The sequence below is a fragment of the Penicillium expansum genome, assembly GCF_000769745.1.
Source record: "Penicillium expansum strain MD-8 chromosome Unknown contig254, whole genome shotgun sequence".
In the NCBI taxonomy this organism is placed as follows: Eukaryota; Fungi; Ascomycota; class Eurotiomycetes; order Eurotiales; family Aspergillaceae; genus Penicillium; species Penicillium expansum.
In genome coordinates this window covers 226,917-254,675 of record NW_015971250.1, presented here as the reverse complement: position 1 = coordinate 254,675, position 27,759 = coordinate 226,917, and the positions used below count along the sequence as shown (strand labels likewise).

At 49.2% G+C, this 27,759-nt stretch overlaps 9 protein-coding genes across 9 annotated transcripts; 5 read left to right on the top strand and 4 right to left on the bottom strand.

Moving 5' to 3' along the window:
- Positions 1–431: 431 nt before the first annotated feature.
- PEX2_073430 (DUF914 domain membrane protein) lies at positions 432–1,821 on the bottom strand (the record flags this gene model as incomplete). Its single annotated transcript, XM_016744613.1, has 3 exons — positions 432–1,294; positions 1,354–1,544; positions 1,604–1,821. The coding sequence occupies 3 exons, from the start codon at positions 1,819–1,821 to the stop codon at positions 432–434; spliced, it is 1,272 nt and encodes a 423-aa protein (XP_016600584.1).
- A 1,301-nt stretch (positions 1,822–3,122) lies between these two features.
- PEX2_073420 (SMEK family protein) lies at positions 3,123–6,254 on the top strand (the record flags this gene model as incomplete). Its single annotated transcript, XM_016744612.1, has 9 exons — positions 3,123–3,236; positions 3,346–3,442; positions 3,516–3,597; positions 3,647–3,696; positions 3,747–4,073; positions 4,138–4,935; positions 4,990–5,157; positions 5,212–5,648; positions 5,700–6,254. The coding sequence occupies 9 exons, from the start codon at positions 3,123–3,125 to the stop codon at positions 6,252–6,254; spliced, it is 2,628 nt and encodes an 875-aa protein (XP_016600583.1).
- Positions 6,255–7,093: 839 nt separating this feature from the next.
- Positions 7,094–8,320, top strand: PEX2_073410 (bifunctional triacylglycerol lipase/ester hydrolase; the record flags this gene model as incomplete). The annotated part of the gene is made up of 4 exons (XM_016744611.1): positions 7,094–7,633; positions 7,707–7,891; positions 7,966–8,204; positions 8,262–8,320. The coding sequence occupies 4 exons, from the start codon at positions 7,094–7,096 to the stop codon at positions 8,318–8,320; spliced, it is 1,023 nt and encodes a 340-aa protein (XP_016600582.1).
- Positions 8,321–8,551: 231 nt separating this feature from the next.
- PEX2_073400 (Dcp1 family protein) lies at positions 8,552–9,511 on the bottom strand (the record flags this gene model as incomplete). Its single annotated transcript, XM_016744610.1, has 1 exon — positions 8,552–9,511. One exon carries the CDS (start codon positions 9,509–9,511, stop codon positions 8,552–8,554), a length of 960 nt encoding a protein of 319 aa, XP_016600581.1.
- Positions 9,512–10,041: 530 nt separating this feature from the next.
- On the top strand, positions 10,042–13,257 carry PEX2_073390 (phosphatase family protein; the record flags this gene model as incomplete). The annotated part of the gene is made up of 1 exon (XM_016744609.1): positions 10,042–13,257. The coding sequence occupies one exon, from the start codon at positions 10,042–10,044 to the stop codon at positions 13,255–13,257; it is 3,216 nt and encodes a 1,071-aa protein (XP_016600580.1).
- A 423-nt stretch (positions 13,258–13,680) lies between these two features.
- On the bottom strand, positions 13,681–15,123 carry PEX2_073380 (uncharacterized protein; the record flags this gene model as incomplete). Its single annotated transcript, XM_016744608.1, has 2 exons — positions 13,681–14,725; positions 14,792–15,123. 2 exons carry the CDS (start codon positions 15,121–15,123, stop codon positions 13,681–13,683), a joined length of 1,377 nt encoding a protein of 458 aa, XP_016600579.1.
- Positions 15,124–17,012: 1,889 nt separating this feature from the next.
- Positions 17,013–18,480, top strand: PEX2_073370 (pheromone receptor; the record flags this gene model as incomplete). Its single annotated transcript, XM_016744607.1, has 2 exons — positions 17,013–17,568; positions 17,627–18,480. 2 exons carry the CDS (start codon positions 17,013–17,015, stop codon positions 18,478–18,480), a joined length of 1,410 nt encoding a protein of 469 aa, XP_016600578.1.
- Positions 18,481–19,159: 679 nt separating this feature from the next.
- Positions 19,160–20,066, bottom strand: PEX2_073360 (single-stranded DNA-binding protein; the record flags this gene model as incomplete). The annotated part of the gene is made up of 3 exons (XM_016744606.1): positions 19,160–19,215; positions 19,296–19,384; positions 19,777–20,066. 3 exons carry the CDS (start codon positions 20,064–20,066, stop codon positions 19,160–19,162), a joined length of 435 nt encoding a protein of 144 aa, XP_016600577.1.
- Positions 20,067–21,940: 1,874 nt separating this feature from the next.
- Positions 21,941–27,497, top strand: PEX2_073350 (Golgin subfamily A member 7/ERF4; the record flags this gene model as incomplete). The annotated part of the gene is made up of 5 exons (XM_016744605.1): positions 21,941–22,446; positions 22,500–22,548; positions 22,604–22,991; positions 23,050–25,542; positions 26,401–27,497. The coding sequence occupies 5 exons, from the start codon at positions 21,941–21,943 to the stop codon at positions 27,495–27,497; spliced, it is 4,533 nt and encodes a 1,510-aa protein (XP_016600576.1).
- Between the last annotated feature and the right edge of the window lie 262 nt (positions 27,498–27,759).

Here is a 27,759-nt window from a genome sequence, read left to right as displayed (position 1 = left end):
TGCTCGGTGAGTTTAACTACGTTCCGAGACTGATATAAAACCATCTTTCTATTCTAACTCAATTCTAATACCAGGGGTTTCAATGTTGCTTCTGGAGTATGCCGAGGAGATACATACTTCGATACTCACACAATAGTTGATAGGCTGTATTGATTTAATCTTAATAATACTGAAGTAGCAATCGTCTGAAAATAATTAAGCATTAATTGAAAGCATGCAAGATCGTCTTTTTTTTTGTCCCCCGTCCAGTATCGAACCCACCCGCGTACTGCTCAGTAGCAGGGGTGGCGGCGAGACGGACTTGACGGGCATCTAACGCAACACACAAAATAGAATCCGAAAGATTCTCTTATATGTGTGGTCACATCCATAATCCCCCCAAAAATATATTAAAAGGAGAAAGCAACGAGTCGATTCACCAAGGTGAACAATCAGACAGAGCTGGTATTCACCGTGGGAGTGTGCTCAGGGATGTGCTCGGCGGTTTGATCATGATATCCCGCAGCATCAGGGACGGTATGCACGATCTTCCTCTTCGCAGTGAAAAGACCAACAACACCACGCTCCTGGTTAGTCCCAAGCCAGGGCTTGCGGGCTTCACTCAAGACTTTCTGGGCAAGGAAGTAGATGAGCTGACCGACAATGATCAAAACAAAGGCAATGGGGTACATCCAATGGATGTGATAATGGAAGACCTTGACGCCAATGATCACACCCCAGAAGTTCATGGTGAGCATGGAGACGTTGAAGAAAGCCGCCGAGGAAAGACGGAACAACAGCGGAGCAAGACAGTAGAACAAACTCAGACACAGCGTGTAACCGGTGAGATACCCGCCGACCTTTCCGTTCCAGTGTGCATTGTGGAAGGAGGTCCGGTCGAAGATACCAGCCTGCGCGCCGTTGATTATCATTCCGAAGAATGACATCTGACCGAGCACCTCGTACACGGGTCGAGTACTGACAAAGTACTCTTCTCCCGTGTTGGTGAGACCATAGAAGGATGCGCCTAGCAGTGCGAACAGGTCACCCTTGAGCTGGTTGCCTTGGGAAACGTCTCCGCCATTCGTGCCGGTGATGTGATCCGAGCCAATGAGGATGCCCATGCCGCCAATGCAGATCATAATTCCGATTATTTGTGTGATGTGGTAGCGCACGCCCAGGAAGAGGAATGAGAGGATGACGACCACGACGATGGCCCAGAAGTTGATCAGTTGCGCGCTTAGCATGGTTGTGTATTGATATGCCAGCACAATGAAGTAGTTGCCTTCCACGTCACAAAAAGCAAGGATGATGTCTGCAGCGGTTAGTCGGGGTTATATATTTGATCTGTGGGAGAGGAAATTGGGGACATACATTTCCAGCCGTCACGGTATACCAGTCGGAGCCAGCCCTTGAAGCCGTAACGGTACATCGTATAAGGAGTAAAAATGGCGTTGAGTAGCACATAATTCAGGAAGGTCTGGAACGCAGGGATTGCCCACTTTTCCTCGCCGAGTAGCGTTGTGAAGGTACCCGTCGAGGTATTGGCAATGGCGAGAATTTGACTGCGAGCAATTGAGTTAGGGTTTGAGGTTTGATCTGTAGTTTTGAAGGTACAACTTACCCTAGAGCCACAGTGATGTAGAACTCTTTAGTCCTGAAATAGCCAAAGGACCCTTTCTTCTGGTCAACCAGGTCCGCAGGTTGCACAGGGTGCTCGGAGGTTTCCGCCTGGGAACTCGAACTCTGTGCTCCTTGGGCATCTTTGGCCAGTGAAGGAGTAGAGAGATCATGGTCTACACCAGATGCCTGGACGGTGATTTGGTCCTTCGACTCAGACATGGTCAACAGATGCAAGCTCAGAAAGCGGGGTTGTATTTAAATTATGCAAGTGGCAAACCAGTTGCAAATTAAAGCAATAGAAGCAATACAACAGGGAGCTTTATGAAACTGAAACGAGCGCAAAACTCCCTAAGTCGCTCGTATATCGATATACCGTTTGGCGATGAATCTGATGAAGAAGCAAAATTCTCAAAAGTAACCAGAAGACCAAGAGAAAAAGCGTCTGGAACCTTTCCTAATTGGGCCATATTCGATAAGAAACTTCCCACGTTATGATACACAGCCAATCAGCGAGGGGATAGTGGGGGCGGTGAGGGTCTGTGCTGCGGACAGGGCCGTCCATCTGGTCTCTTATGTCAGCAGCTTGAGCCAAGGCGGCTGGTACTTGGCGGATACTTCACGACAAAGGCTAGATGCCAGCTTGACGGGAAGTACTTCCCGTGTACCCCTCCAGAGCTTGTAATTATGTGGAGATCCATGCGTTGAGTTCACCTTGCAGAGAATATTTATAGATTTATAGATTGATAGATGAATCTTAAATTATATTACATTCATGGTTGTACACACAAGTCACATTCAGCTGTTATAAATACTTTATGATATATTGACTGACGCCATTCCGAGACCCCTGAGAGGAAGAACATTTGAAGAGTGAATTCCCCAGCTCTGCCGATCATGGAAGAACACTAGAACGACGAAGATAAAGTGATCTAGATTTTAGCATAAGCTGCATTCCTAGTAAGATAGCATATTTCTGCGTTATGAACAATATACTAGGTACCTACATAGGTAGTCCTAGGTACCTAAAACATATATAGTCTTAAGTTGTTAATAGGTGCCTAGGTTCTCCGTACTCCGTACTTTAGGTACCTTAGGTAGAGATAAAGATGAAATAGGGACGAACAGGGATCTTAGGGAATTCTAGAAGATCTAAAAGTTCCCACTTTCTCTTCATTATCCTCCAAAGAAGCTTCTTATTAAACTCCCGAGATCTTTAAAAGGGGAAAAAAGGGAAAAAAGTCCAAAAGTTCCAAGTACCTGCCGAGGCCGTCAGGTGGACCAGGACTGTTCCCGATCGTCATCCCCTCCGCAGACTCTTTCATCATTGGGATCTCCACCTCCATTCCCTCTTTGCGTCCCTTTCAAACCCTTTCCAAACAAACCCCTACACAATCTTCCGATAACCTTGTTTAAAGTTCATTCCTTTTTTCCCCCCCACCGCCCTTTGGCTCTCCTCTCGCGCCGGTGCACTTTTATCAGGCCCGGAGTGACGAGACGCCTTTCCCTGTTCCTGCCGGATCATGGCGCTGGAAGTACAACCGCCCGACGGTCGCAAACGAGTGAAGGTTTATGAACTGAAAGATAATGATTGGTTTGACCGAGGAACTGGCTTCTGCACAGGTCAGATCTTAGGAGTAAGTTGTCGCGTGTTGTGCGCGCACTGGGGGTCGTGCGACGATGTTTCATCGCGCGCAATCCCGAGCGCATCACCACCATCATCAGTAACTGATAGCTTTGGACTAGGAGGAGCCTCGCATATTTGTCGAATCCGAAGACCTACCCAATCGCGTCCTACTCGAAACGCGAATCACCAAGGATGATGGCTACCAAAAACAACAGGGTACCTATCCCGCCATTATCGTCCCATCGCTGTTTAGTGTCCTTTTTTTTACTAACTGTATCACGCGATTCAGAGACCTTGATAGTTTGGACGGAGCAAAATGGCACGGATATGGCACTGAGTTTCCAAGAGGCGGAAGGTTGTGCAGTCATTTGGTGAGGAATCAACAAAAATCTTTGCGCGCATGAACTAACCCCATCAAAGGGACTTTGTCAATGCTGTCCAACAACATCTCTTGAGTCTCACTTCAGCTGGTAAGGTTTGTCGCGTGTTTGGAAGCTGGCAGCTCTAATTATTTTCCAAGATGACGCCCTGTCCGACGACCTCGATAGCTATCAATCCATCGTATTACCGGCCCCCGAACTTGGAAACCTCCCCGAAATCGAACAGATTGTACGAGCTGCGAGCATGACACAAGGCGGTCGAGATGCGCTATCCAAGTACATCATTCGCGACGAGTACATCGCCAAATTGGTACCGCTAGTGACAATGGCTGAGGATTTGGAGAGCTTGATCGATTTGCATCGTTTGTGCAACATCATGAAATCTCTCATTTTGCTCAATGACAACACCATCATCGAAACCGTCGTCGCCGATCATGTCATCCTTGGAGTGGTTGGGGCTCTAGAATGTATGCTCTACCCAGCTTCACCCTGTCCCGAAGCCCCAATGCTTTTGGATACTGACGAAAACAGATGACCCTGAATTCCCCACACATAAGGCAAACCACCGACAATACCTCGCAGACAAATCACGATACAAGGAAGTCGTCCCGATCAAGGACCCGCTCATTCGCCGCAAGATTCGGAGTACATGGAGACTGCAATATCTGAAAGATGTGGTTCTGGCTCGGATTCTGGACGACCCGACATTTTCGGTGCTCAATTCTCTCATATTCTTCAATCAAATGGAGATTGTGAATCATATCCAAGCAAATGGGCCCTTCCTCCGAGACTTATTCCACGTTTTCGACCCAAGAAATCCAGACCAGAGACGCAAGGATGATGCCGTGCAGTTTCTTCACCAGTGTGCTGGCATTGCGAAGAACTTGCAGGCACCGTCGCGGGCTCAATTATTCGCCAATTTTATTAGCCATGGCTTGTTTGCTGTGATAGCATTTGCCGTCAAGCATTTGAATCCAGCCATGCGCACGACTGGCATTGATATCTTAGTGGCTCTGTTGGATCACGACCCAGTCATGATGAGAGGTTATATGCTTAAGGCTGTCAACGAGAAAAAGACACCACTCACAGATACCTTGATCGATCTTCTTCATGTGGAGACCGACCTTGGTGTCAAAAACCAAATTGCTGATGCTATCAAGGTTCTCCTTGATCCTCAGATTCCTATGCAGGACCCGCTTGGTCGGGCTGGACCCGATTACTTCAAAGTTCGCACCAACCTTCTCTCTGATGCATTTGTCCAGCAACATTTCGATGAGTCTTCAAAACGACTTTTCCAACCGCTTAAACAGCTTGCAAATCGCACCACCCGTAAGTGGTGAAATGATTTGTTTTTGATCAAGATCTTACTAACTATGAGTCTAGTTAATGATTTGACATTCCAAGAGGTCACTCTCTACTCGCATCTTGTTGATATCCTCACCTTCTTCGTCCGCCAGCACCTCTTCCGCACACGTAACTCTATCCAGAGTGAATCTCTCGCGCCTCGTGTTGCACAGCTTCTGCGGGTACCCCAGAAACACCTCAAACTAGGTAAGTTTCTAGCCTTTCTTTTAGCCTAGAAGCTATAGCTAATACCGACGACAGTCGCGCTCAAATTCTTCCGCACCTTGATTAGCCTCCAAGATACCTTCTACCAAGCTCTCATGACACACAATAACACTTTTGAGTTGATTCTCGACATCGTCTACGAGACAATGCCTCGCGACAACCTGCTCAACTCGGCCTGTCTTGAACTTTTTGAGTTTATCAAGCGGGAAAACATCAAGCCTTTCATCCTCCATGTGGTTGAAAAATATCGCGAGAAGCTCGAGAACATCATTTATGTTGATACCTTCCAGAGTCTGATTCTTCGATATGACCAGATGCAGGGATACGGAGCGGAGGCCGACGCGACACTATTCAGTCAGGATGACAGTACCGCCCCGCGGAGAATTCCCCTCAGTGGCCAGCGCTGGCAGGGTGCAAGGGAGATGGACCCCGCAGAAGAGGATTATTTCAACACGTCCGACGACGAAGATGAGGTAGGTACCTTTTGGATTGAGACTGTTTGAGCAAACGACTGACCAATTAAGATAAAGTGGACACAGGACCGTGTGGCTACTACGGATGAACCTTCAAGCGAAGCCGTCTCTGCGGTTGTCAAACCATTGGTTGACTACCCAGATGACGACGACGAGGACATCATGGACACCAAACCCGAAGGGGCAGAACAACAGCCAGTCGGCAGCCCAACCGAGACTTCCACCGAGGTTCCTGCATCATCATCACCACCCACCCAAACCCCCCCGGAGCGACTTGCAGAGAAACGTCGCCGCGAGGAAGAAGACGATGACGAGCTTAGCAAGCTTACTGCGGGACCCAAACGAAGAAGTTCAACTAGTAGCAATTCTAGTGCTTTTATCATGAATCGGAAAAAGAGCTTGTCTGCCGGCTCACTGGCAGATAAGAATGCCTCACCGGGTGTATTAAACAGGGTCACCAGCGCCGCGCCTAAGAGAATCGCCATCAACATTGGATCAACGGCCAAACCGCCCATTTCAGAAACCGACACGATTCGCACGGAGGTGACGAGCGAGAGTTACGAGAAGGAGAATCGCGACGACAGTCAAGGTAACGAGGGTGGATGATTATGCCTCATAAACCAGGCTTTTTTCTTGAATCATGTTTTCTTTTCCATGACCGAGATACCAGACTCGATTGCGGGATTTCCCATATTTCATCTCTTGCTGCTTTTTGGGCGACGCCCTTTCTTCTTGTTCTCTTCCTTTTTTCAAGGGTACTCCTCACCTGTTTCCAACCTGGTTTTATGAGGTTTTGTGTTCTCTGGCCTGAACTAGCGTCTAGTTGAATGTTGATGTACATGGCATGGCGTCTGGGCAATGCATTGGATCTAGCCTTGCGGAGTCTATTCTTTTTATTTTCCTGGTCGGGCTTAGATGCCGGTCAGTCGAGGAGCTATGCATCCGCGGACGGAGTCGTTGCAATATATCCTGCTATCTTCATGGTGTTTTTTTCCTGTTGGGGTTATCTGTAGTGTTCTACGTACGGCCTGCACAGTATCTGCCCTGCCACATATCAAAATACCTATACAGCCCAGCAGTATCTCCCTGTGTTTCTTTTCTTTTTTCTTGGGCCTTTTTTTAATAAACTCTCATATTTTTGGGTGGCTTCGGGGTTAGCATGGGTAGCTTTAGGCGTAGAGTGCTTGGATCCACCAGCCAAATCCGACTTCACCTCCCTATCAATCCCAGGCAATTCATTCAACCACCCCAAAGTAATCATATACGCGAAAAATACATAACAAACGGTACGATTCGTGTAACTATTTCCCTTCAATCGTCTTATCTCTACCTGGATAACCACTAACCAAGTCCAGACAATCCAACAAGCCAGCAGCCATCTATACCCTGGATGAAATCTACATGAGAGCCCTACAGCAGATCAAATGATACAAGCCGAACAAAAAATGGCATCCGAAATTACGCCAAATAGCTTTCTAACCACCACAGGTTCTCCATCAGACCAAAAGACGACAGTCTTCTTCATCTCCGGCAACCCGGGTCTGATCGGCTACTACCACCCATTCCTCTCTCTACTCGCGAGGTATCTAGACGAGCCAAGAGAGGAACATTCAACAAGCCGATCATCATTTCAAATCTACGGTTGTTCTCTTGGTGGCTTTGAAATCAACGAGCAGCCCTCAGCGTCACCGAACAACGTCATTGATCTCAGCCTGGAAGATCAGATCTGCTTTGCTCAGGGAAAGCTCGCTACCCTGATGGGAGATGATGGCAACGGTAACGCTGAAAGTAAAAATACCGTGGATGCCGGAACCAGAAAAAAAGTCATCCTGATCGGACACTCCGTTGGCGCATATATCGCCATGGAAATCCTCAGACGACACCGCGAAGCGAGTCCCGCAAGTACCTTCGATATCGTCGGCGGAGCGATGCTCTTCCCGACTGTCAAGGATATCGCCGCGTCGCCTTCAGGACAGAAATTGACGGTACATACCATATAGCTCTTGCCGGATGCCTGTGTTTTCTTTGGTTTCATGGCTAATCTCGACTCGACTGTAGACTCTACTTTCGATCATTCCCCGTCTTGCTGTGGTGGTTAGTTTCTTCGCAAGACTACTTACATTCCTACTTCCGACATCGTTTCTTCGATCTGTCGTTCGGCTGGTCATGGGTGATCCCCCCGTTCATGCATTGGACGCTACGTGTGCTTTTTTGAAGAGTCGGGGTGGGGTACGGCAAGCTTTGTATGTGTGATACTTCTTTTTTTTGGTTGTGGGTTGGGTTTATCTAACTATCTCTTTCTTCGCCTGGTGGCTAGACATATGGCTGCCGATGAAATGCGGACTATCACTTCGGACAAATGGAGTGATGATGTTTGGGGCGCTGCGTCGGCACGTGAGCCTATCGCTAAGCTGTTTTTCTACTTTGGTCGTAATGATCATTGGGTAGCTGATCAGACCAGGGATGATATTGTTGCGGTGCGTGGGCAGAAGGGAGGACAGGCTGGGCCGACTATGGTTGTTTGTGAGGAGGGTTTGCCACATGCCTTTTGTTTGAGTAAGTGGTCTTTTATCGACTTTGATTATGATACGTAACCTTGCTGACAGTGTGTAGAACACAGTGATGTGATGGCGCAAAAAGTTGCGGGGATGATTAGGCAAATTGTTATCTAAGGGAGGGGCTATTACTTTTACAATGGATAGAAATAGACAAGAACTACATAAAGACAATGAATTTCGCCATTGACGCAGATTGTAACGGGTATCTCAAGAGACGCTACGCCACGCCCATTCCCATCCGAATGACAAAAAGCCCAAAGCTATTCAAATATGCAGGAAGAAATCATAAAGCTAGACGCCATGTACAAATGATTGAGGGCCCCGAAGGAACTATTCAGCACTCCTCTAATGCCCCTGCCCATTACCCTGTTGAGCTAGTCCTGCCCTCCGGAATAGATCTCCTAGCACATCGGATTGCGGCTGCGGCGGGGGAGTAGGAGGCGGCATTTGAGGAAGCATCATGTGTTGATAGTTAGGCTGCTGCTCAGGGCCCAGATGATGGGCTCGCACACTCCAAGCGTCGTCCTGGGCACGCTGCTGACCAAACAGATCCTTCAGGGAAATCTGACGTCCCATAGGCACGCCGGCCTGTATTTCCTCCATCGGGGCAGCCTGTATGGAGGCCGCGGCGGCGGCGGCGTGCAAGCTGGTCTGGCGCATAGCCTCAAGGCGCTCGCGAGCTAGCTTCGAGCTCTCCCCGGCGTGGGTAGCGCACTCGAGAATCATCTGGGCGTTTATGATGCGACTCTCCGCGGTGGAGTTTGGCGGTGGCTCTGAGTAGATCCAGAGACCGTAGATGCGCACGTTCTTCGTGCCGGTCTGGTTGTTGGGCACATTTTGCGGGTGCAAGGGGTCGGCGATGCCATTCTGTCCGGCTTCGCCTTCGGCACTTTCTTCGGCTTTGAGGATCACATATTCCTCTGTAATTTCGACATTCTCGCCGTCGGTGAGGGGGAGATCAAAGTTGTTCAACCCGCGGCGGTTTAGCACGAAGGCAGTGTAGCGCTCTTCGCCTAGGTCACCTTGTGTTTCCTGGCACACAAACAGGGTTCCTTCCACTCCGTTCTTTTCCCATTGTTTTGTGGTGGGGCTGAAGATGTAGACCACTGCGTAGGGGGCGAGTGAGAGAATGGAGGTCACTGAGGGCTTGTGGCGGCGGATAACGGAGAGGTTGAGCTCCTCGTTCGAGCGGAGCGGGGGTGCAGGTTGTTGCTGCATGTCGGAATAGTATGGAGCGTCAGATTCATAATCGGTGAGGTTGACAGGATTGTGATTGTTCTGTCGTCGAGGTTTGCGTGAAGTCATGTTTTCTGTGGAAACTGGAAAGTGTGAAAGATGGGAAGGAGCTGGGCCATATCGTCATTGCAGCTCCGCCTTCGCGCTTATCCGGCTTCTCTCTACTTTCTACTTTCTACTCTCGAACCTCTTCTCTTTTAACCCTCATGTAGGATATTGGGATACTGGCATATATCTGATTCCTTTCCGATTGGTCTCAACAACATATTTCTTGTTCACTATATTCTACGTGATGACTGTACGACCTTTCTCAACCTTGGTGGGATGAACCTCTGATGAAATGACTGAGCCATTGTCGCATTATACAAGTGATTCTCTCAATTCTTTCTATTTATCCTATGATAATCGTCATCGTCTCATTTTTCTACTGCGACAACCCTCACAGCCTATTTTCCCTAGCCGGAATTAAGAACCGTGCAAGCGCACACACTCATACATACACCACGCTACATATTGCTACCCCACCGAACCTCGAACCATAACCCAAGCAAAGAGAAGAAGCTTTCTTATTCACCGATTCTATTACATCTTCATATACCATGAGCACTAAATCTCAATCGCCGGCCGGGTCGGATCACAAGGGCCACGAGTCGGAATACGCGGAAGAGATTAAGAACCCAGGACTCGACGTTTTGTCACTTTCGCGTGCGGTCAGAGCAAGAAAAGCCGAGTACACGCGCCGACGATCTATCCGAGTCAAGGTCGGTACGTGGAATGTAGCCGGCATCTCCGGCACCGAGAAAGATGTTGGAAAGTGGTTTGTTCAAGGAGACGGGGTGTGCCCGAAGTTCTCTGGGACAAACTACGCACGGGAGCCAGAATCCCCTTCGCCCAACAAGCATGATCAGCAGAAATCAGACGGCGACAAACAAGGAACATTTCACTACAGTCCCGAAGAGATAGACCTGTACGTCTTGGGTTTGCAAGAAGTGGTCGACATCTCTTCCCCAACGGAAGCGCTCAGACCATATGTCGACCTGGCACCGTCCAAGCGTTGGAAGGAAGCAGTCGAAAAGGCGCTACCTGAAGGATATCAGTTAGTCTCCGAAGTCCAGTTGGTCGGCTTGTTGCTTCTGATATATGCGTCGCCCGCCATTGGAAACAGTATTTCTTCTATCAGTAGTACCTCTGTCGGCACGGGGCTGATGGGATACATGGGAAACAAGGGCGCCGTAGCAACGCGTCTTGTCTTGGGCGAAACGACCCGTTTGGTCTTTATCAACTGTCATCTCGCAGCAGGGTCAGATAAAGGCAGCTTGGAGCGGCGCAACTGGGACTCATCTCAGATTGTCCAGCGTGCTAGATTCGACGCAGTTTGGTCCGAAGATGAATCATCGGGTGATTCGGGCGAAACAATTGGAGATGAAGATTTCACGTTCTGGTTTGGTGACCTCAACTACCGCCTCGATGATATCTCCGGTGACGACGTGCGCCAAGTCCTCACTCGGCATACTAACAATGAGTACGACAAAAGGCGCCAAGCAAAGCAGTCGTCAAGCGGTTCTGGGAACTCCGAGGCCGATTCTGATGATGAGTCGCCTTCTTCTTCCCCCTCTGAAGAAGAGGAGACGGAGCTAGTTACCGACCCTGTGACTGACGATGAGATTGATCCTCATAACGACCCTGCGTCTCTTCAAACGACAATTTCCTCACTCCTCCCGCATGATCAACTCAGACTCCAGCAGAGAAAAGGAGTAGCTTTTCACAAGGGTTGGCGGGAAGGCGACATCACTTTCTTACCGACGTACAAATACGATGTTGGGAGTGTGGCCATGTTTGATTCGAGCGAGAAGCAGCGGGGTCCTAGCTGGTGTGATCGAATTCTGTTTCGCAGTCACCAGGATAAGCTGAGACATGAGAAGCTCGACCAGGAAGCGGAGGAGGCCCGAAAGAGGGACGAGGAGATGAGGGCTAGCGGACTGGACAAGGCTGTTGCCGATGATAACGTCTTGTTTGAATATGACCCCGATGCAGACGGTGTAAACAGCGAGGAGTACATATCAGACGAGGATCAAGCCGCTGATGATGATGATGATGATGCAATCACAGTTGCATCGCTTGACTCTTCCCATGATCCAATCCGCTTGGACCGTTATGTGTCACACCAAGGCATTCTTTCGTCGGACCACAAGCCTCTGGATTCTGTCTTTACCTTGAGTTTTGATGCAGTCAATCGCGAACTCAAAACAAAGGTTCATCAAGAAGTGGCCCGTGAATTGGACAAGGCCGAGAACGAAGCTCGGCCGGATCTTACCATTGTGGTGGATAAATATGGCGACCAAAAACACTTAGATAAAGATCCTGACACCGTCGATTTTGGCGATATTGCCTTCGATGTGCCAGCTCATCGGTCCTTAACCATTGCCAACACCAGTGGCACCGCAGCTACTTTTTCATTTGCGGAACGGCCTAATGTTGACGACAAGGCCATTGCACAACCACCCTCATGGCTTGTTATGCACGTCTGCAAGTCTGCAGACATCGCCCATGACACTGGCCAAGCGATGACTACTTCGTCTGAGAGCCACACTCTGCTCCCTGGGGAAGTAGCAAATGTTGATGTCACGGCTTACGTTCGCAGCATTGAACACGTCCGGTTGCTTAATATTGGAAAGGTCAAACTAGAAGAAATCATAGTCCTTCATGTCGATGGCGGTCGCGACCACTTTATCTCTGTTCACGGGCGTTGGTTACCCACCTGCTTCGGTTGCAGTGTCGACGAGTTGACTCGCATGCCAGAAGCGGGTGCTCGAAGTTTGGCCGAATCCGACACCCCTCATCCATCCAGCACAGATGGTTCCAAGGCAATCCGCTTGTCGGCACCCCGCGAACTTTTCCGTTTGACTGAGGCGATCTCCGAGCTAACAGAGCGTGCTGTCGCAGAGTGGAGCATGACAAATGGTGAATCCGAGGAACATAAAGCTCCATGGACAACGGATCTCTCCGGGGGAGCATGGCCATTCCAGCCTGATACATGGACTCTAAAGGACCCACAGAAGCGTGCCGCGCTGCAAACTACTGTGCGTGAAGCCCTCGACACAAACAAGTCCCTCACCTCGATATTTGCTCCTGAGTTATCCTCTCTCCATCGGTTGGAGGTCCTATCTGAAACCCTCCTCACTTTCCTCAACGCACTCCAAGATGGCATCGTCACCGCGAAAGTGTGGCAAGACATGGAGCAGCAGATAGTCGCGCGCGAGAAAAGCAAATCCCCTCCCCGAAACTGGGAAGAAACCCAGGCCTGGGTGCTTGAGCATCTGGCCTACTCACCAGCACACAGCGTGTCATTCACGTTTGTCACTTTTATGCTCGCCCGCATCGCCAATGAAGTAGCTCCGGTATCGTCCGGTACACCGTTGCTCCCATTATCCAAACAAGGAAAGCACATTGTCGACAAAGAGCCGGTAGATAAGCAGGCTGAAACTACAACCCAGGATCAAACTCAATCTCCTACTCCTGCTTCCGCCACTGCCTTCATAACCAGCGGCAGTTTCCGCCGCAAGAATCGCTCCACGAGCACATCCGCTGGCACCAGCCCTGACTACACCAGTCAGAACCCTTCCATAGCACGCCGGCAAGCAGTCGAGACTGCTTTAGCATCCATCTTTTCACCCGTGCTTATTTCTGCCTCTGCTCCACTACCGCCCAAAGAGAAAGAGCGTCGTATATCTGAAGAGCGGAGGCGATCAATCGTTGAGCCATTCTTAAAGATGGTTGCAGTTGATGATCGAGGTCCATCTGGGGGTCGGCCTTGATTTTGATTTCTGATACAGCCGAGAGGGTTGTCTATGGCTCGTGGTCTGGCTACGGTTATTCTGAGATTCATTAGAAATCCGGTCATGTTTTTGATTCCTATAGACTTGACTTTTGAAGTTGTTCGATTGCATCACGCTGTCTTGATGTGTATAATTCTGTACAAATGCTATATCTTCACGTTTCCTCGCCTATAAAGATTAATGATACAGGTTGAGCAACCTTGTATCTTAACTAAGGTCGATACATATTCCCATCCTACAGTGAGTGACTTACGATAGATCACAAAGCCCATACATAAACCCCAGTATGCCCGTGGACTGATCCTTCAGCCTTACCCAATGACTATTTTACCAATAGCTCACGGCCCACCCAAGATCTTCAGCCAACAATAAAACCAGAAAAAAACTCCATGCATATCCTCATCACACCCCATCCCCATTCCTCACCCCAGACCGCCGCTGCGGCGCCAGCCCACCACTCTGCCGATACATGCTCGACGATCCCGCCCCTTCAGCTCGACCCCCAGGCCCAGCTACAACCTTCCCCTTCGACCCAGACTTAGACTTCAATCTCTGGTGCGGCACAACCTTCCACCCGGGAAGCATACGCTTCACAGCATCCCAACACCCCGCAACGGCGCGCCCAGGCAAACTACCAACCGACAGCACAATCTGCGCAGGGACAACGACGCACGCACAAGCCCAGTCCAGCAGGACAAGCGCGTAGTTCGGACGCCGGGACTCCGCCGACCGCTTCGCAGCAGCAGCCAGCGCAAGCGCGTCACCAGCCTGAGTCTCGAGACGCACGAAGCGCTGATCAGTCTGCAGAGTGAAGAGGGCGGATCGTTTCTCGTAGCGCCTGACGGCGCGATTAAGGGCTTCGATATCAGGCTGGATAGCTTTGCGCGTTTCGAGGGCTGCGCTGGTGACGAGGGATGGGGATGCCTCGGGTTGTTTTTGGTCTTGTTCTTTTTGGGAGAGGAGGTGGGGGTCTTTATTGGTTGATTGGGTTGCGAGACGGGCGGTTGCTGTCTCTGCGACGTGGGCTTCGAGTTCTTCGAGGCGCTTTATTAGATCTTGCAGGGTTGTTGGGGTGATTATTGGGTCTGTTGAGGATGATACGATGCGTTGGAGGTGTAAGGTTCGTTTTTGGATTAGTCTTAGGAGGTGGGCGACTGGGCGGACTTCGGAGGCTAGGAGGAAGATTGTTAGGTTGTAGTTCGATACTAGGCCCTCGGAGGGTCGGGAGAGGCTGGAGCGGATGGCGTGGAGGAGACAGGTGCCGACTATGGGGAATATGAAGCAGGCTGCTAGGGCGGCGAGTTCGTGAATTTGGAGCTCGGAGATGGCTGTTGCTGCTTCTTTCTGTTGGGGTTCGTGGTCATCGTCAGGCTCGAATTGGGGATCGTCGCGCGCTGGGAATCCAGTTTCTTCTCGTCGGATGGCCTGGGCTGAGCGGTACCAATCCCTGTTATTTAGATTAGTATTAGTCCTTTGGGGGAGATTGTAGGGGCAATAATATAGGGAGATATACCAAGGCAACCGGACAGACCAGTTGAGGAATATAGCGGCCAAGACTAGTAATGTGACGTCGGTGACGAATGAACTACCTTCATGGAAGAAAATGCCCGCAATTGCAGGCAGCAGGGCCAACCCTAGGGGTGCAGAATGCCAATTTGATTCTTCAGCTGGAGTTGCATCATGGCCTTTTGCTACGCGAGGTAGAAACAAGTCGTCGGTTGATGAGCGGATGGAGTTGCGAGCCTCTGAAAGCGAGTCCGAGAGGGTCGAGTTCCGTCGTTGACTCTCCTCGAAGGTACGGGCGCGACGTGCACTTAAGGAGCGCTGAATAGGCGAATCAGCCATGTTGATTCTGAAAGGAAAAGGAATGTGTTTGTCTCTCTGTACGGAGTATGGGGTAAATTGCCAAGATCGGATGATGCAATGAGACCAAGCCGGGTCGCAGATCCTAAACTGGTAATTGTCCACGGTACCTAGGTACTATATACGGCACTATAATACAACCCACTATGCCATTTATATCCACATATAATATAAATACATGTAGATACTCGAAGGGCAGACTTGGTAATGAAAGCTAGGTACCTGACATTTTAAAATTAAACATGTTTTATAAGCGAAGACTAGGGCCGGGGCCCCAGGTACCCTTAAGCATTGACCACCCTAGTGTGGGGGGCCCCTTGGCCTGAGGCCTCTCCCGTCATTCCGAATCTATATACTATGTTTGTTCTCTGATAGAAGGCAATAACGGTCTATTAGAAGTATTTTGTTTGTAGACATTCGTCGGGTGTCCTTCTAAGAATCGTGATCCCAGTCTAACAGACAGGGTATGATTTCCTCAAATAGGACTTTTAAAAATTAGGCTAACTTCATATACAATGTTGTATGACGAGGAGAGGGGTGGTTATGATAGATCGGATATTTGTTGGAAGCAACTAGTACGGTCAATAGGCGCCCTCCCGGGAGACATCCTTGGTGCATTCGAAGACCTTGTGGTATATGGTGGATTGTGATCTATGATAGCCATGCATTTCATCGGCAAGATCTGCCGGTGATTCTAGGGAAACCGTTAGGCATATTTATAGCGTTGTATCAACTTGCTATCGTAGCAGTTATATGTTTCCCTATTGGTGTTTATTTTATCAATTTTGATGTGATATCTCGCTACAACTATGGGTTTCCTACAACAAATGTTCGGCTAGATATATATATACTTGTTTTAACGAGCACATTTCCATAACCCGAATACTTCTTCTTGAGGCAGCTACGCAATAAAGAAGCCGAGAAATGATTAGAAAAAAGAAAAGAAAAGACTAGAAGAGAGGAGAGATCTAAACCCAAAAACCACGTATTTATGCCTGAGGCACAAACGACATTTCCTACCTAGGTATATAGTATGTTATACTAAAGTTCTGAAGACAAATATGAATAACAATACTATAAGATTAAAGGTACATATAACACAAAGAGAGAGAAAGAGAGAAAGAAAGATCATAACATTCTCTTTGCAGTGTCGTCATTTGTATTGTTTGCCGTCAAGGATCATCTTCTCTGGATACATCAACTCTCTCGCACCTCTCGCACATCTAGAATCTTGTCAGTCTTGTCAATCCGGTCAATCTGAATAAGACTAGACAGTCTAGATCAATAATCCATAAATCATTAACCTCGCAGATCAACGCCAAAAAATATCAGGCGGATCAAAATGAATAAAGCCCCCCCACCTCCTCGGGTCTATTGACACCCAAATCCGGACTGGGCTGCCTCATACTATTCGCTCGACCACGACACCTCAGTCTATGGACCTCATGTTTCTTTATTCAACTTCTTTCAACTTCTTTATTCTCATTATTGCAAGCTCTTTCGTCCAATTCAAAGCTAATCCAATGGATAGGTTTATCTGCCTGTTGCAAAACATGTCAAGGCCTAGTACCCCCGGCTGCGGGTGTCTTTGCAGCCCATACACTCTTCGTGAATACTACACAATTTTACTCAAGGCATGATGTCTTGAGCTGTGAATCAACCTCCTGATTCTCACTATTCGGATCTCAATAAGACATCGTCGCTCAATTGCCTCCCCTGGCTGGATATACAACCTTCATCGAGGGAGGATGGTTCCATCCCATTCTTCTTCTTTTCATTCTACATCTTCTTTTCCTTGATCAATTTGCAGAAGAGCTAGAGGCTCAGGTGATCGACTTTTTTTTAATCTCTATTTTACATCCACTGCCGTTATGGATATTCACCAAAGACACCCGCAGGCCGTGGTCCTGCCAGTTCTATCTTTTTCCTCCATTGCTCTGGCTATTCCGCCATTAATCTTGCATGGAAAGAACCGCAATTTCCCTGCGAGCAGTCTGATATTCTGGTCAATCCTCCTCAACTTGTTCAACATTATCAATGCTCTCATATGGCCCACGAACGATGTGGCGTCGTGGTGGGACGGGTCTGGTCTCTGCGATATCGAGGTCAAGTTTATGGCTGCCGGATATCTGGGTATCCCAGGAAGCCTAGTATGCATCTTTCGAAGTCTTGCAATTGTACTGGATACAGATCGGGCCACATTAGTCCCGAGCAAAGGTCAACGCTGGCGCAATCAGTTCATGGAGATTCTGTTCTGCATCGTTGTTCCAATCACCGCAATGATCACACACATAATCTGGCAGAAGAGCCGATACATGCTATTTACCATCTCGGGATGTGTGAACAACTTCGACGAAAGCTGGGTCAGTCTCGTCTTTGCATGGATCTGGTCGCCGATTATCTGCCTCATTGCAGCATACTATTGCTGTAAGTATACATCAAACTTACTTCATACCAAAAAGCCCCCATTAACTTAATATCCCAGGCCTGGTCCTCATCCGCGTACACAAGTACAGAAGCGACTTCGCAAACATTCTCCTCGCCTCCAGCAGCAATCTCAGCAAATCCCGCTTCCTCCGCCTCTTCTTCCTCGCTCTATCAATGCTCGTTTGTATCCTCCCACTACAAGGATACCTCGTCTACAGCGACATTGTGCTCTCCCTCCCCTGGCACAAGTACTCCTGGAGCAGAATCCACAACGGAAAATGGAACACCATCGAAAAGATCCCCCTGGATGGCACCGTGTTCTTTGACCGCTGGCTCTGCGTGGCATCAGGCTTCATGATCTTCATCTTCTTCGGGTTCGGCCGCGACGCAACACGCATGTACCGCACAGTCTCCTGGTACCTAGGACTGGGCTACTGCTTCCCGAGCATACAGCCACCAACAGATACACACAGTGCCGCTCCTTCCCCCAGGCATGCCTCAACAGCAACTACCCTCGTCGGTAGCATCGGATCTCGTACGAAATCGCTGTTATCGCGCCAGAAGGAGTCCATCGCTACTTTTGTCTCGACACATGGCACATACAACGATCTTGAGAAGGGTACATCTTCGCGCTTGTCCCGTTATAGCGACGGCAGGTCGACCAAGAAGTCAGGATGGAGTAGCTTGCCCTGGTCTCTCTTTAACAGACGTCAGACTCGTCAGGATATTGATGGGACTCTGCTGGATGATCTCCCCGGCGGTACCTTGCAGACTGTTTCCACTAATGCTTGGGCTAGTCACCGTGATAGTCGGGAGTTGTCCAGTGAGCCTACTTCGCCAGAGCTTAATAAGGATTTCATTCACGTGCGGCAGGTTATTAGCCAGCAGAGTGAGGTTAGGGCTCAGGTCTGATGCTTCTTCTTTCTTCTATGAGATTGCAATGGCTTGTTACGATTTTTTAATCTTGCCTTTGCGTTGGTCTGGGTTCTGCTGTACATCAGAGTAATATTACTTGAGTATCATAACAAATAATTCACTGAGCTAGGTTGCTTTTGTACAAAATGAAAAATGAAAAATGAAATTGTTTGAATCTGTTTCTGCGTAAATGGTTGTTAGTTTACATGCGTAAGACTAATATATATTGCGATTGCTACCACAAGTAACATGGAGGATGCTAACTATTAATCGGTTTATCTCAACCTAGGTGATCGAGAGAACAACCTTGTACTCCAATTTTGACCTATAGGAAGATAGGAGTTGCCGAAGCAGTAGTGCTACTCCGCGAGTAGTTGGTGGCAGCCTCCGGGGCTGGCATATACTTTTTGAGCTTTCGCCTGTATCAAATAACACGATAAGTCATAGGTTGAATCTATGTAGCCAATTTTTTGAACGTAAAAATCGAGTTTAGGAAACTTGGATATACACTACACTACACGTTATCAATATCAATATATCCACTACAAAACGAAGTGTATTCAGGGTATAATCGTACAATATAATCACACCGCAAAGGAGGTTTCACTCAACTCCACCAGCCCCAAAATGAAACTAGCAACAAATTCAGATTGATACAGAGCCCTGATTAAGGCATTTAGTTAGACTCGTCAGAGTGGCCGTTATCGGGTCGCTTGAGGACCTCGAGAGTGCCTAGACGAGGGTTAGCTTGAACCTTGAAGTTTTTCTTGTTCCCAGAGAGTGAAGGCAATCCAAGAGAATGATCGACATACGCTGCACAATGTTCAGAGTGGATCGGGTCTGGCCCTCGGAATCTTCCCAGGTGGCCATCTTGGCATCACCTTCGACATACACAAGGGTTCTGCGGGAACGAAGTTAGCTCATATGCATCAAGATAAAGTTCAAGTTGCTGCATTAGTGCAAATGGACCGGACTAATTGAGCAGGAGAGTCCCATAATCCAGCCCCTACTGCTCAACCACGAACACGACTTGAAGGAGTGATGTCCTGTCCGCAGGCGCGTTGCTTCACCGCCAAGTCCACAGGTCATATGTTTGAAAAAGGCCCGCACGACCCCCATGCGGCTTTCAAGCGCGAGCGCAAGCTCGAGCTCTCGATCCACATAGACCATGCGCAGACCTGTCGGACCCAAACGGCATATAGCAAAAAAACACACCCAACAGACAAGACGCAATCCAAGCAAGAAATGTTGCGTCCCGCACAAACTAGCAAAATATGAAGAGCAGCCACTTACCCCTTCTGCAAGCCAAGGACGAAATCGCGCTGGGAGCCCTCGGGGACGAAGTTGGTGACGCGCCACCAGTTCGTTTGGCGGTTATCGCGGGGGCCGTGGGTGGTAGCAACGCTGTACTTGACGAGCTCCTGGCCGGAGGAGGTAGCATGGAGCTCGGGATCTCCGCCGAGACGGCCAGTGAGGGTCAGGCGGGCGATGGAGTGGGCGGGCGAGGAGCTGAAGGCGCGGGCGGTCTGGGGGGCGTTGGCCACACGCAGAGCTGGGCGCAGAGAGGAGAGGAATGTGGACATGGTTGGAGGAAGGATGTGTGATTTATGGATTATCAAGTACAGTAAGGATGGATTCCAAGGTTAATTGGGATTTGTTTTGGCGTGTCGATGATGGATGTTGATAACCACACGTGATCTCCGGGGCTACCGCTTTCAGATGTGATATGGTGGGCATAAGATACTAGTTAGGTTGGCTATTACCATCATCCTTTTTTATTTATTATTCGGTTGAGTCAGGGATTTTGGATTTAATTGAGATTTCTCTGAAAATGAAATTGGATACTCCGTACGGAATACTCCGTAGTCATTTTTGGCGAAGTTCATGAGCTTATGCTGGAGAACTATAGCTCTACCCCGGAATCCCCCCTTGTGCAGGGTTCTATCTACGGGTGCAGACAGCTCTGAGCTCCAGAATTATAAAACCAACATCTCCAGTCCCGAGTCATAAGAAAAAAAGCAAGGATGAAAAAGCAAAGATATGCAAATCAAACGACTATTATTTTGAAATTCTTCATATGCCATGTGAACGCCAACGCGAACACGCTAGCGCATGAATTTTTAGTCTGATCACGTCACACTCCATCACATCCGAGTTTCCCGCGAAGACTGTGCAATTATACGAAGGGACAATTGTACAATTGTACGGAGTACAGTTATACGGAGTACACCGCATACCAAACTGGAAATGGCAGCCGATAGGCAGATCGGCCAGGGGGGCAGATCCCAGCGGAGATTCTGCAATATCGCTGATTGATTGAACCAGAGACCGAGAATAAATTAAGATAGCTGTTGTCTCAGGTGCACTCCTTACATTGTCAATTAGCGGCCCAACCACGTCGCTGCAGGAGGGTCGTTTGCGAGGCATCAACAATGGCTAACATGGCTAACATGGCCAACACGGCCTGGAGCTGCAGGCATTTGCAGGCATTTGCAGGACAATGGTGAGATTGGTCAGGTCAAGGGTCAGAGGTCAAAGGTCAAACTTAAAGATCAAATTGGTCAAATATTCGCTAAATTTACGAAATTAGCAGAAACGATAGATCGGCTGTGATAGTCAGGGCGCGGCGCCACCCGTTGGAACTCAGAGTCTTTGCTCTTCTTTTTTTTTTGTTCACCGTGAACTGTGGACTTGAATATAAAGGGCGCTGTACGGATTACCATTGCCCAAAAGCGAGGGATGGCTTGACAGCTCACTCGCATTAGATCTGCAAGTGCGTTGTTCACTTATGAAGTAAAGAAATTAAAAAAAAAAACAGAAAAAAAAAACAATAGTCCCATCATACCCGCAAAAAAAACCAGGATTCATGGTTGAATGGCAATATTCGCCGAAAGAAAAAAGATAATTAAGCCACAAGATGGAGACATGAGGATCTTCTCTCTCTCTCTTTGGTCCGTGTCCGTGGTGCTAGTCCCAGTTGATACAAGTTGATCCTTACTAGATCGACAATTTCCTCGATCGGTGGGGGCAAAAAGTAGATAGCTCAGGTACAATCGCGTGGCTAAATGCTATTGTCCTCTTATATTCCTCGTAGGATTCATGCTGGGTTCTTTTTCCTGTAAGTCAAAACTCAAATTCATGTGAAATGAGTCCTCGCACTTATCATTGCCTGTTTTCGTTTATATGTAGGGAGGTTTAGGGCTGGTCTTCGTTGTACTTTTCTTCTTTTCTTCTTTTCTTACACAATGTGTCCCTCACGCCACGTCAATTAATTTATTTTTTATTGTTAATTATTAATATTCGTGTACCTTCGGTGTTCCCCTAAGGTCTATATTGATTTCACGCGCGAGCCGTGGGACTAACGTCGCGGGATATGTGAAAGGTGCTGGTCTTACAATAACCAAAGACGTTTCTCTACGGAGAATCAATTGTATTTCACACAAGAAATCACGTCAAGATGCGGTGGAGTTGGCTATTCACCTTAATAGTGTCCCTGTTCCTACTGGGGATATTGGCCGCACCAGCTTCAGGCTTAGGACGACGCGATGTGGAAGTCCTCGAGGCTAGACAGCAAAAGGAAACGGATTCTCCGACAACAGAGAATACTGCCAGCGAGGCTACAACGGCAACTCAAACTGATGCATCAAAAACAGTAACCGATGCATCAACCGCTACCGAAGCTACAACGACAGGCGATACTACCTCGACTACTAGCTCAGCCGCTACAACGCATGCCACAACCAATGCTACGACGACTACCTCTGCCGCTTTCGCTACCTCGACTGTGCCCTCACTTGATGGAACAACTGCATCTTCTCAGCAACAAGCGGCAGACTCCACTAGACCAACCTACACCGGTGGCTTGCCAATCAAACCGACAATCACGCCGGCATGGGGTGTTGGGGGATTTATACTAATTGCTCTCGGGGCTGTCCTGACTTTCATTGGTGTCCGCCAACAATGGTATTAAACCTCTAATTATTTGATGATAATAACATTTGGCTAACAAGGAAAAGGGTCCAAATCCTTCTCTCAACCGGATTCCTTAGCGCATTGGGAATTACCGTAAGTTATATACAGGAAAAATAGCAAACAACAAAACTAACCAACCTCTATACAGGTCCTCATTATCTATGTAATGAGCCCACCGGTAAGCAACGCTGTGCAGGGTGGCTATCTCGTCGCCGTCTTCTTCACCGGCGCTATCTTCGGTGGTCTATCGCTCGTTTTTAGAGAGATATGCGAGGGATTGGGCTGTCTTCTGGGCGGTTTCTGTCTGAGCATGTGGTTCCTTGCCTTGAAATCCGGCGGCCTCCTAACCGACAGTGGTCCCAAGGCCGGTATGATCATTGCCTTTGCCGTGGGATTCTACTCCCTATCATTCAGCCACTATACACGGTCATACGGGCTGATCGGATGCACGTCGTTTGCCGGTGCAACCGCCTTGGTCCTTGGAATCGATTGCTACAGCAGAGCTGGGCTGAAAGAGTTCTGGTTATATATCTGGGGTAAGTCTAAAATTTTGTATCTTGTTTTCAACCTGTTCATAGTTGCTGACGGATCTAGGGTTGAACGAAAACGTCTTCCCTCTCCGAACGGACACCTACCCTGTGACACGTGGTATTCGCGTTGAGCTCGCCGCGACTATTATCATTGCTGTTCTGGGAGTAATCTCCCAGGTCAGACTTTGGAATCTCATCAAGGAGCGCAGAGCTAAGGAAGAAGCTTCCCGTTTGGAACACACTCGAAAGATCGAAGAAGAAGATGCTGAAGTTGGTCGCCGCCTCGAGGAAAAAAATATCCAAGAGCGCGCTGAATGGGAACTCATTTACGGAAACGGAAAGGCCGCGGATAGCAAAGCTGTTTCGGTTTCGGAGACTGCTGTCGGTGACTCCCGACGGGGATCAGATGGGTTCGAGGAGTCCTCTGACAACGACAAGGAGGGTGAGATCGAGCTCAAGGAAATGCCGAGCCCGGACGCTTCTGGTAGTGCATCTGACGGCGAGAAGACCCGTCAGGGTGGAAACGATACTCGCGAACTTGAGGCTGTGCCAGAGGAGGATTCATCCCAACAGGGCGAGCCAGCAAATCAGGAAAAGAGCGCCGAGAAGGAGGTTCAACCTGAAGGAAAGACGTCGAGACCTACTACACCTGTTATTACTCATGTTCTTGGCGAGGTCAATGATGACGCCTCCGAGAACGGTGCTGACATTGGCTCGGAGGTGGGCACGCCGCGCTCGAAACGGTTCTCTGGCAGAGAAATGTTGAACCGGCTCTCCTGGCGAAACAGCAACGGTGTGATGAATGCTTCACAGTCTCAGGAGAATCTGGTGGCTCATGATGATGCCAGTTCTTCTGTACTGGGAGTTGTGGATGATATCCATGAAATGAGTGTCGGTTGCCCGAGTGTTACGGATGTTCACGATCAGGTTGAGACGGCGCCGCGAGAAATCAACGCTGAGCTAGCTCCAGAGAAGGACTCCACAGATGTGGAGATCAACTCAAATGTGGGTTCACAAGCTGTCCAAGATGCTGGACTCCGTGTCGATACAGACACGGCCCACAAAGAAGCCGAGAAAGTGATCACCGGAGAAGCCACTGTCAGCAAGACTGCTCAGCAGGTGTCTCCCGTCGAGAGAACTGTTGTTGCCGACAGTCCTTTGGGCAACTCTGGCACCTCCGAGGTGTCGGAGAAGCCCCAATCGCCGGAAACTCCCGCAACAGATGTTGAAGCAGACATTCCAGATGCTTCAAGGAAAACCCAGGAAGTCCAGCCCCAAACTACATTGGAGGCATCACCGATGAACGAGATAGAAGGTGAGAAGGCAGAGAAGACCAACGAAGATCGGCCTTCTACTGCTAACACCATCAATGCCGAGTCCATTCCTGAGCCGAAGGTTGTTTCTTTGCCCGAGCCCAAGGTTGAGCCGAAGACCAAAGTGCTCAAGAAACTGGATGCATCAAACGTCAAATGCATCCCCGAGCAAACATCACGAGTGATTCATTCGTACCGCACGAATGAATGGGCCAAGCATCTTGCAGATGCCGACACCCCTGAGATGGAGCCAATTGAATTTGAGCCTGAACCCGAGGCAGAAGACTCAGAGGAAGCTCACGAGCCTGCAGCATATGTTGATGTAGGCGGTCTTCTCCAGACGCCTCTTACCGCACAACCGCCACCAATTGTGAACCGACCCGAATTTGATGATACGGACAATCAACAATCTGCCTACATCTCATCGGTACCCTCGCCGGATATTCCCCGATCCAAGACACGGATCGGCGCACAAGGTCTTACCAAAGCGAATCCAACTTTGACCCGGAACGACTCGTCAGCTTCAATCAACAAGCTCCGATCAGCTTCTGGTCCTTTTCCAACTCAGGAACCGGGATTGACTTCGATGCGCAGCACATCGACTCCCCTGTTGACAATCACTACTCCCAACCCCAAAGAAACAGAGTCATCATCACGCTGGAATGGACCACTTCCCCTCCTCGCAGTCCGCGAGGATATGGTCCGAAATCGCATGTCCTCAACATCCAACCGCTTCGATCCCTGGGCTACACGCAACCTATCCCGCCAGTCCTTACCTGAAATGGCGCCCCTCGTCTCGCCAATATCACCACCGCTCTCCATCCCAGAGGAAAGAGAGGTAGAACACGAACAAGCACAGCCCAACGAGGACGATATCCCACTTTCCAAGCGGCGCGCCCTACTACAGCGCCAGACAGTGCAGTCCCCATCTGCAGTAAGCCCTGACAACCTCGAGGCTACCCAATTCCCTATGTATACCCTACCAGCTCCCGCCGGTGAGCTGAACCGGTCTGCTTCAAGAATGGCAGCGTGGCGACAATCGGTCCGCGAAGAAATCACCCAAAAGCAAGATCCTTTGGCCATTCAGTCCCGGCCCCTCAGCCCAACCAGCCCCGCTGATCGGCGCACTACATGGAACTCTGTGCAGAAGATGCGCGAGGCGTCGTCTGCTCAGCTGGGCGATGCCATTGCAGACGGCATGCAGCGTGGCAACATGACGGATCTACATCGCCAGGCAATGCGGCGTATGCAGGCCTCGGCGAATCGAAAGCTGTAGTGCCCAGACTCATGGTTCATTCATTTTACTCGATACCCTTTGATTTGTGTGTTTTTTTTTTCTTTCTTTATTAGGTGCTGTTATTACACGCCATGGCAAATGTGTCTTTCCTACGACTTATGAAGTATTTATTGCATGGATGTCTATAATCTTTATTTGATAATGTATATTTTTGCCCCAATTCGTGCCTGGGCAGCAAGTAAGGCGGCCTTACCGAACACTACCGAGACTCGGCCTGAATTGAAATGCAGTTCGTCATTGATGATAATGCAATAGTACCTCGATTAGCGTTTGCTAGAGTGTGCATACTATACCCAATAAAGGGCCGAGATGAAACAAGGGAGGGTGGATTAATCACAGTGAAACTGGGGGCAAACGAGTCGCATATGTTTTATATCTTATATTTTAGACTAATTATATTGGATGTGTATCCCTTTCGAGTCTCTGTCACTTTGATATAAGATGTAGGATCTTTTTTTCATGTCCAATTTCTTATTTCTGTCCAATATTTAGCCAAAATCGAGATCATATACGCCAAGCAAGCATCTTCTATACGGATTTATAAGGATTTCGCCCTCAAATTTGACCTGCAAATTCAAACCTCCTTTCTTTTCCCCTAATTGTTTTTTAATTTTATTCTCACACTCATTTGTTGCACGTCCACATAGGGCACTTTTTTCTGGGCCGGTCTCCATCTCCACTCCAATCTCTCCCCCTCTCCTTTCTCCCCTCAAAACGGCGTCCTTAAATGCCCCCAGACCTCTATCGAGGGAGGAAGAAGCATACTGTTATCCACGCGGCCAACAATTCCTAACCCGGCCTCCAGTTAATCGCGCCCCCGTGGAGTCAACTCCGTCGTTCGTTCGCGCCCAGCGGCGACAGTGCGTCCCGATCTCAGGCCCGCCGTCGCTCCTCCGCCCGCCAGCAGTCCGACTCGCAAACCCAGTCAACCACGTCCCACGGATAACCCCAATAACCGTCCGCGCCCACCAATCAGACGAAAGTCTCCCCCTCGGCTTCGGCCACTCACGCGACGCCCACCCCCTCCTCAGCGTCCCAGAGCGACGCCGCAGCCGCCTAACCCCGTCCCCGAGTAGCTTACTCGTCGAGCGCAGCCAGGGGGAAACAGAAAGTGGCCGCACTAGCATTGCCCTGCCTAGACGACACCGTCGCAGCGAAGAATTTACAGAAATGACCGCCGCGTTTGCGGGCAGCGCAGCGCGCGAAACTGAAAACCTGCGCCCTCCCGAAGCTGTTCACCTCACTCAGAACGGAACTCGTCAGAATGACCGTCCCCGCCACGCTCAGTCGCAAACTTCCCTCCGCTCCCAGGCCCAGATCGCTTCTATTCCTTCGCATACGGGTCAGCCGCACGCTGATGTCGCCGAGGAGCTCGCTTGGGGCCCGGCTCACCCTTGTTTCCCGCATGTTAATCCCCATGTGCCTATCGGGTCGAGGGAGCATATGGCGACGCGTGTGATTCGGATTCGGCGCGATTGGATGATTAAGGGTGATTTAGCGCCGACGTTTTCGAATCTGTATCCTGAGATTCTTGATCCGTTGTTGTCGGAGCAGGAGTTTCGCAGGGTGATTTCTACCGTCAATGATGGGATTGTCAAGGCGTTTGATCCGTATAGTTTTCGAAATTGGTTCGACGGTGCGATTGGTTTGTTGACTGGTTGGGTATGGGATGATCTCAATGCCCCCGCGACGAAAAGCCAGCTGCAGCATGTCGAGGCTTGGTTGGAGACTTGGAACCGTGAGGTCGGCGCCAAGGATGGTGTTCATATCTGGAGCTTGAGACGGACGGCGTATATGTCGCTTGATATCCAGATTCCCGATCCCAAGGTTGGCATTGTACCCAGTGAGGCACCTTCGGCTTCTAATACTAGGCCGAGTACTGGTATTGGGGCTGGGTCTTGATGGGTGTTTTTTTTTTGTCGGGCTGGAGTGCGCCGTTTTCCCTTTTGCTTTCTGATTGTACATCTTTGTGATTTGTTCCCTTCCTGGGACCTCTGCATGATATCCATCCCGCGGCTGTTTTTTCCGACACCGAATATTTCCTTACATGCCTTCGCCTTTTGAGTCCGAGGCTTTTTTTTTTCTAATCTGTGATCTGATACCTTTCTTTTTATATCTCTTCTGTCAGCTTCTTCTACATATCCCTTTTGATTCCCCTAGGGGC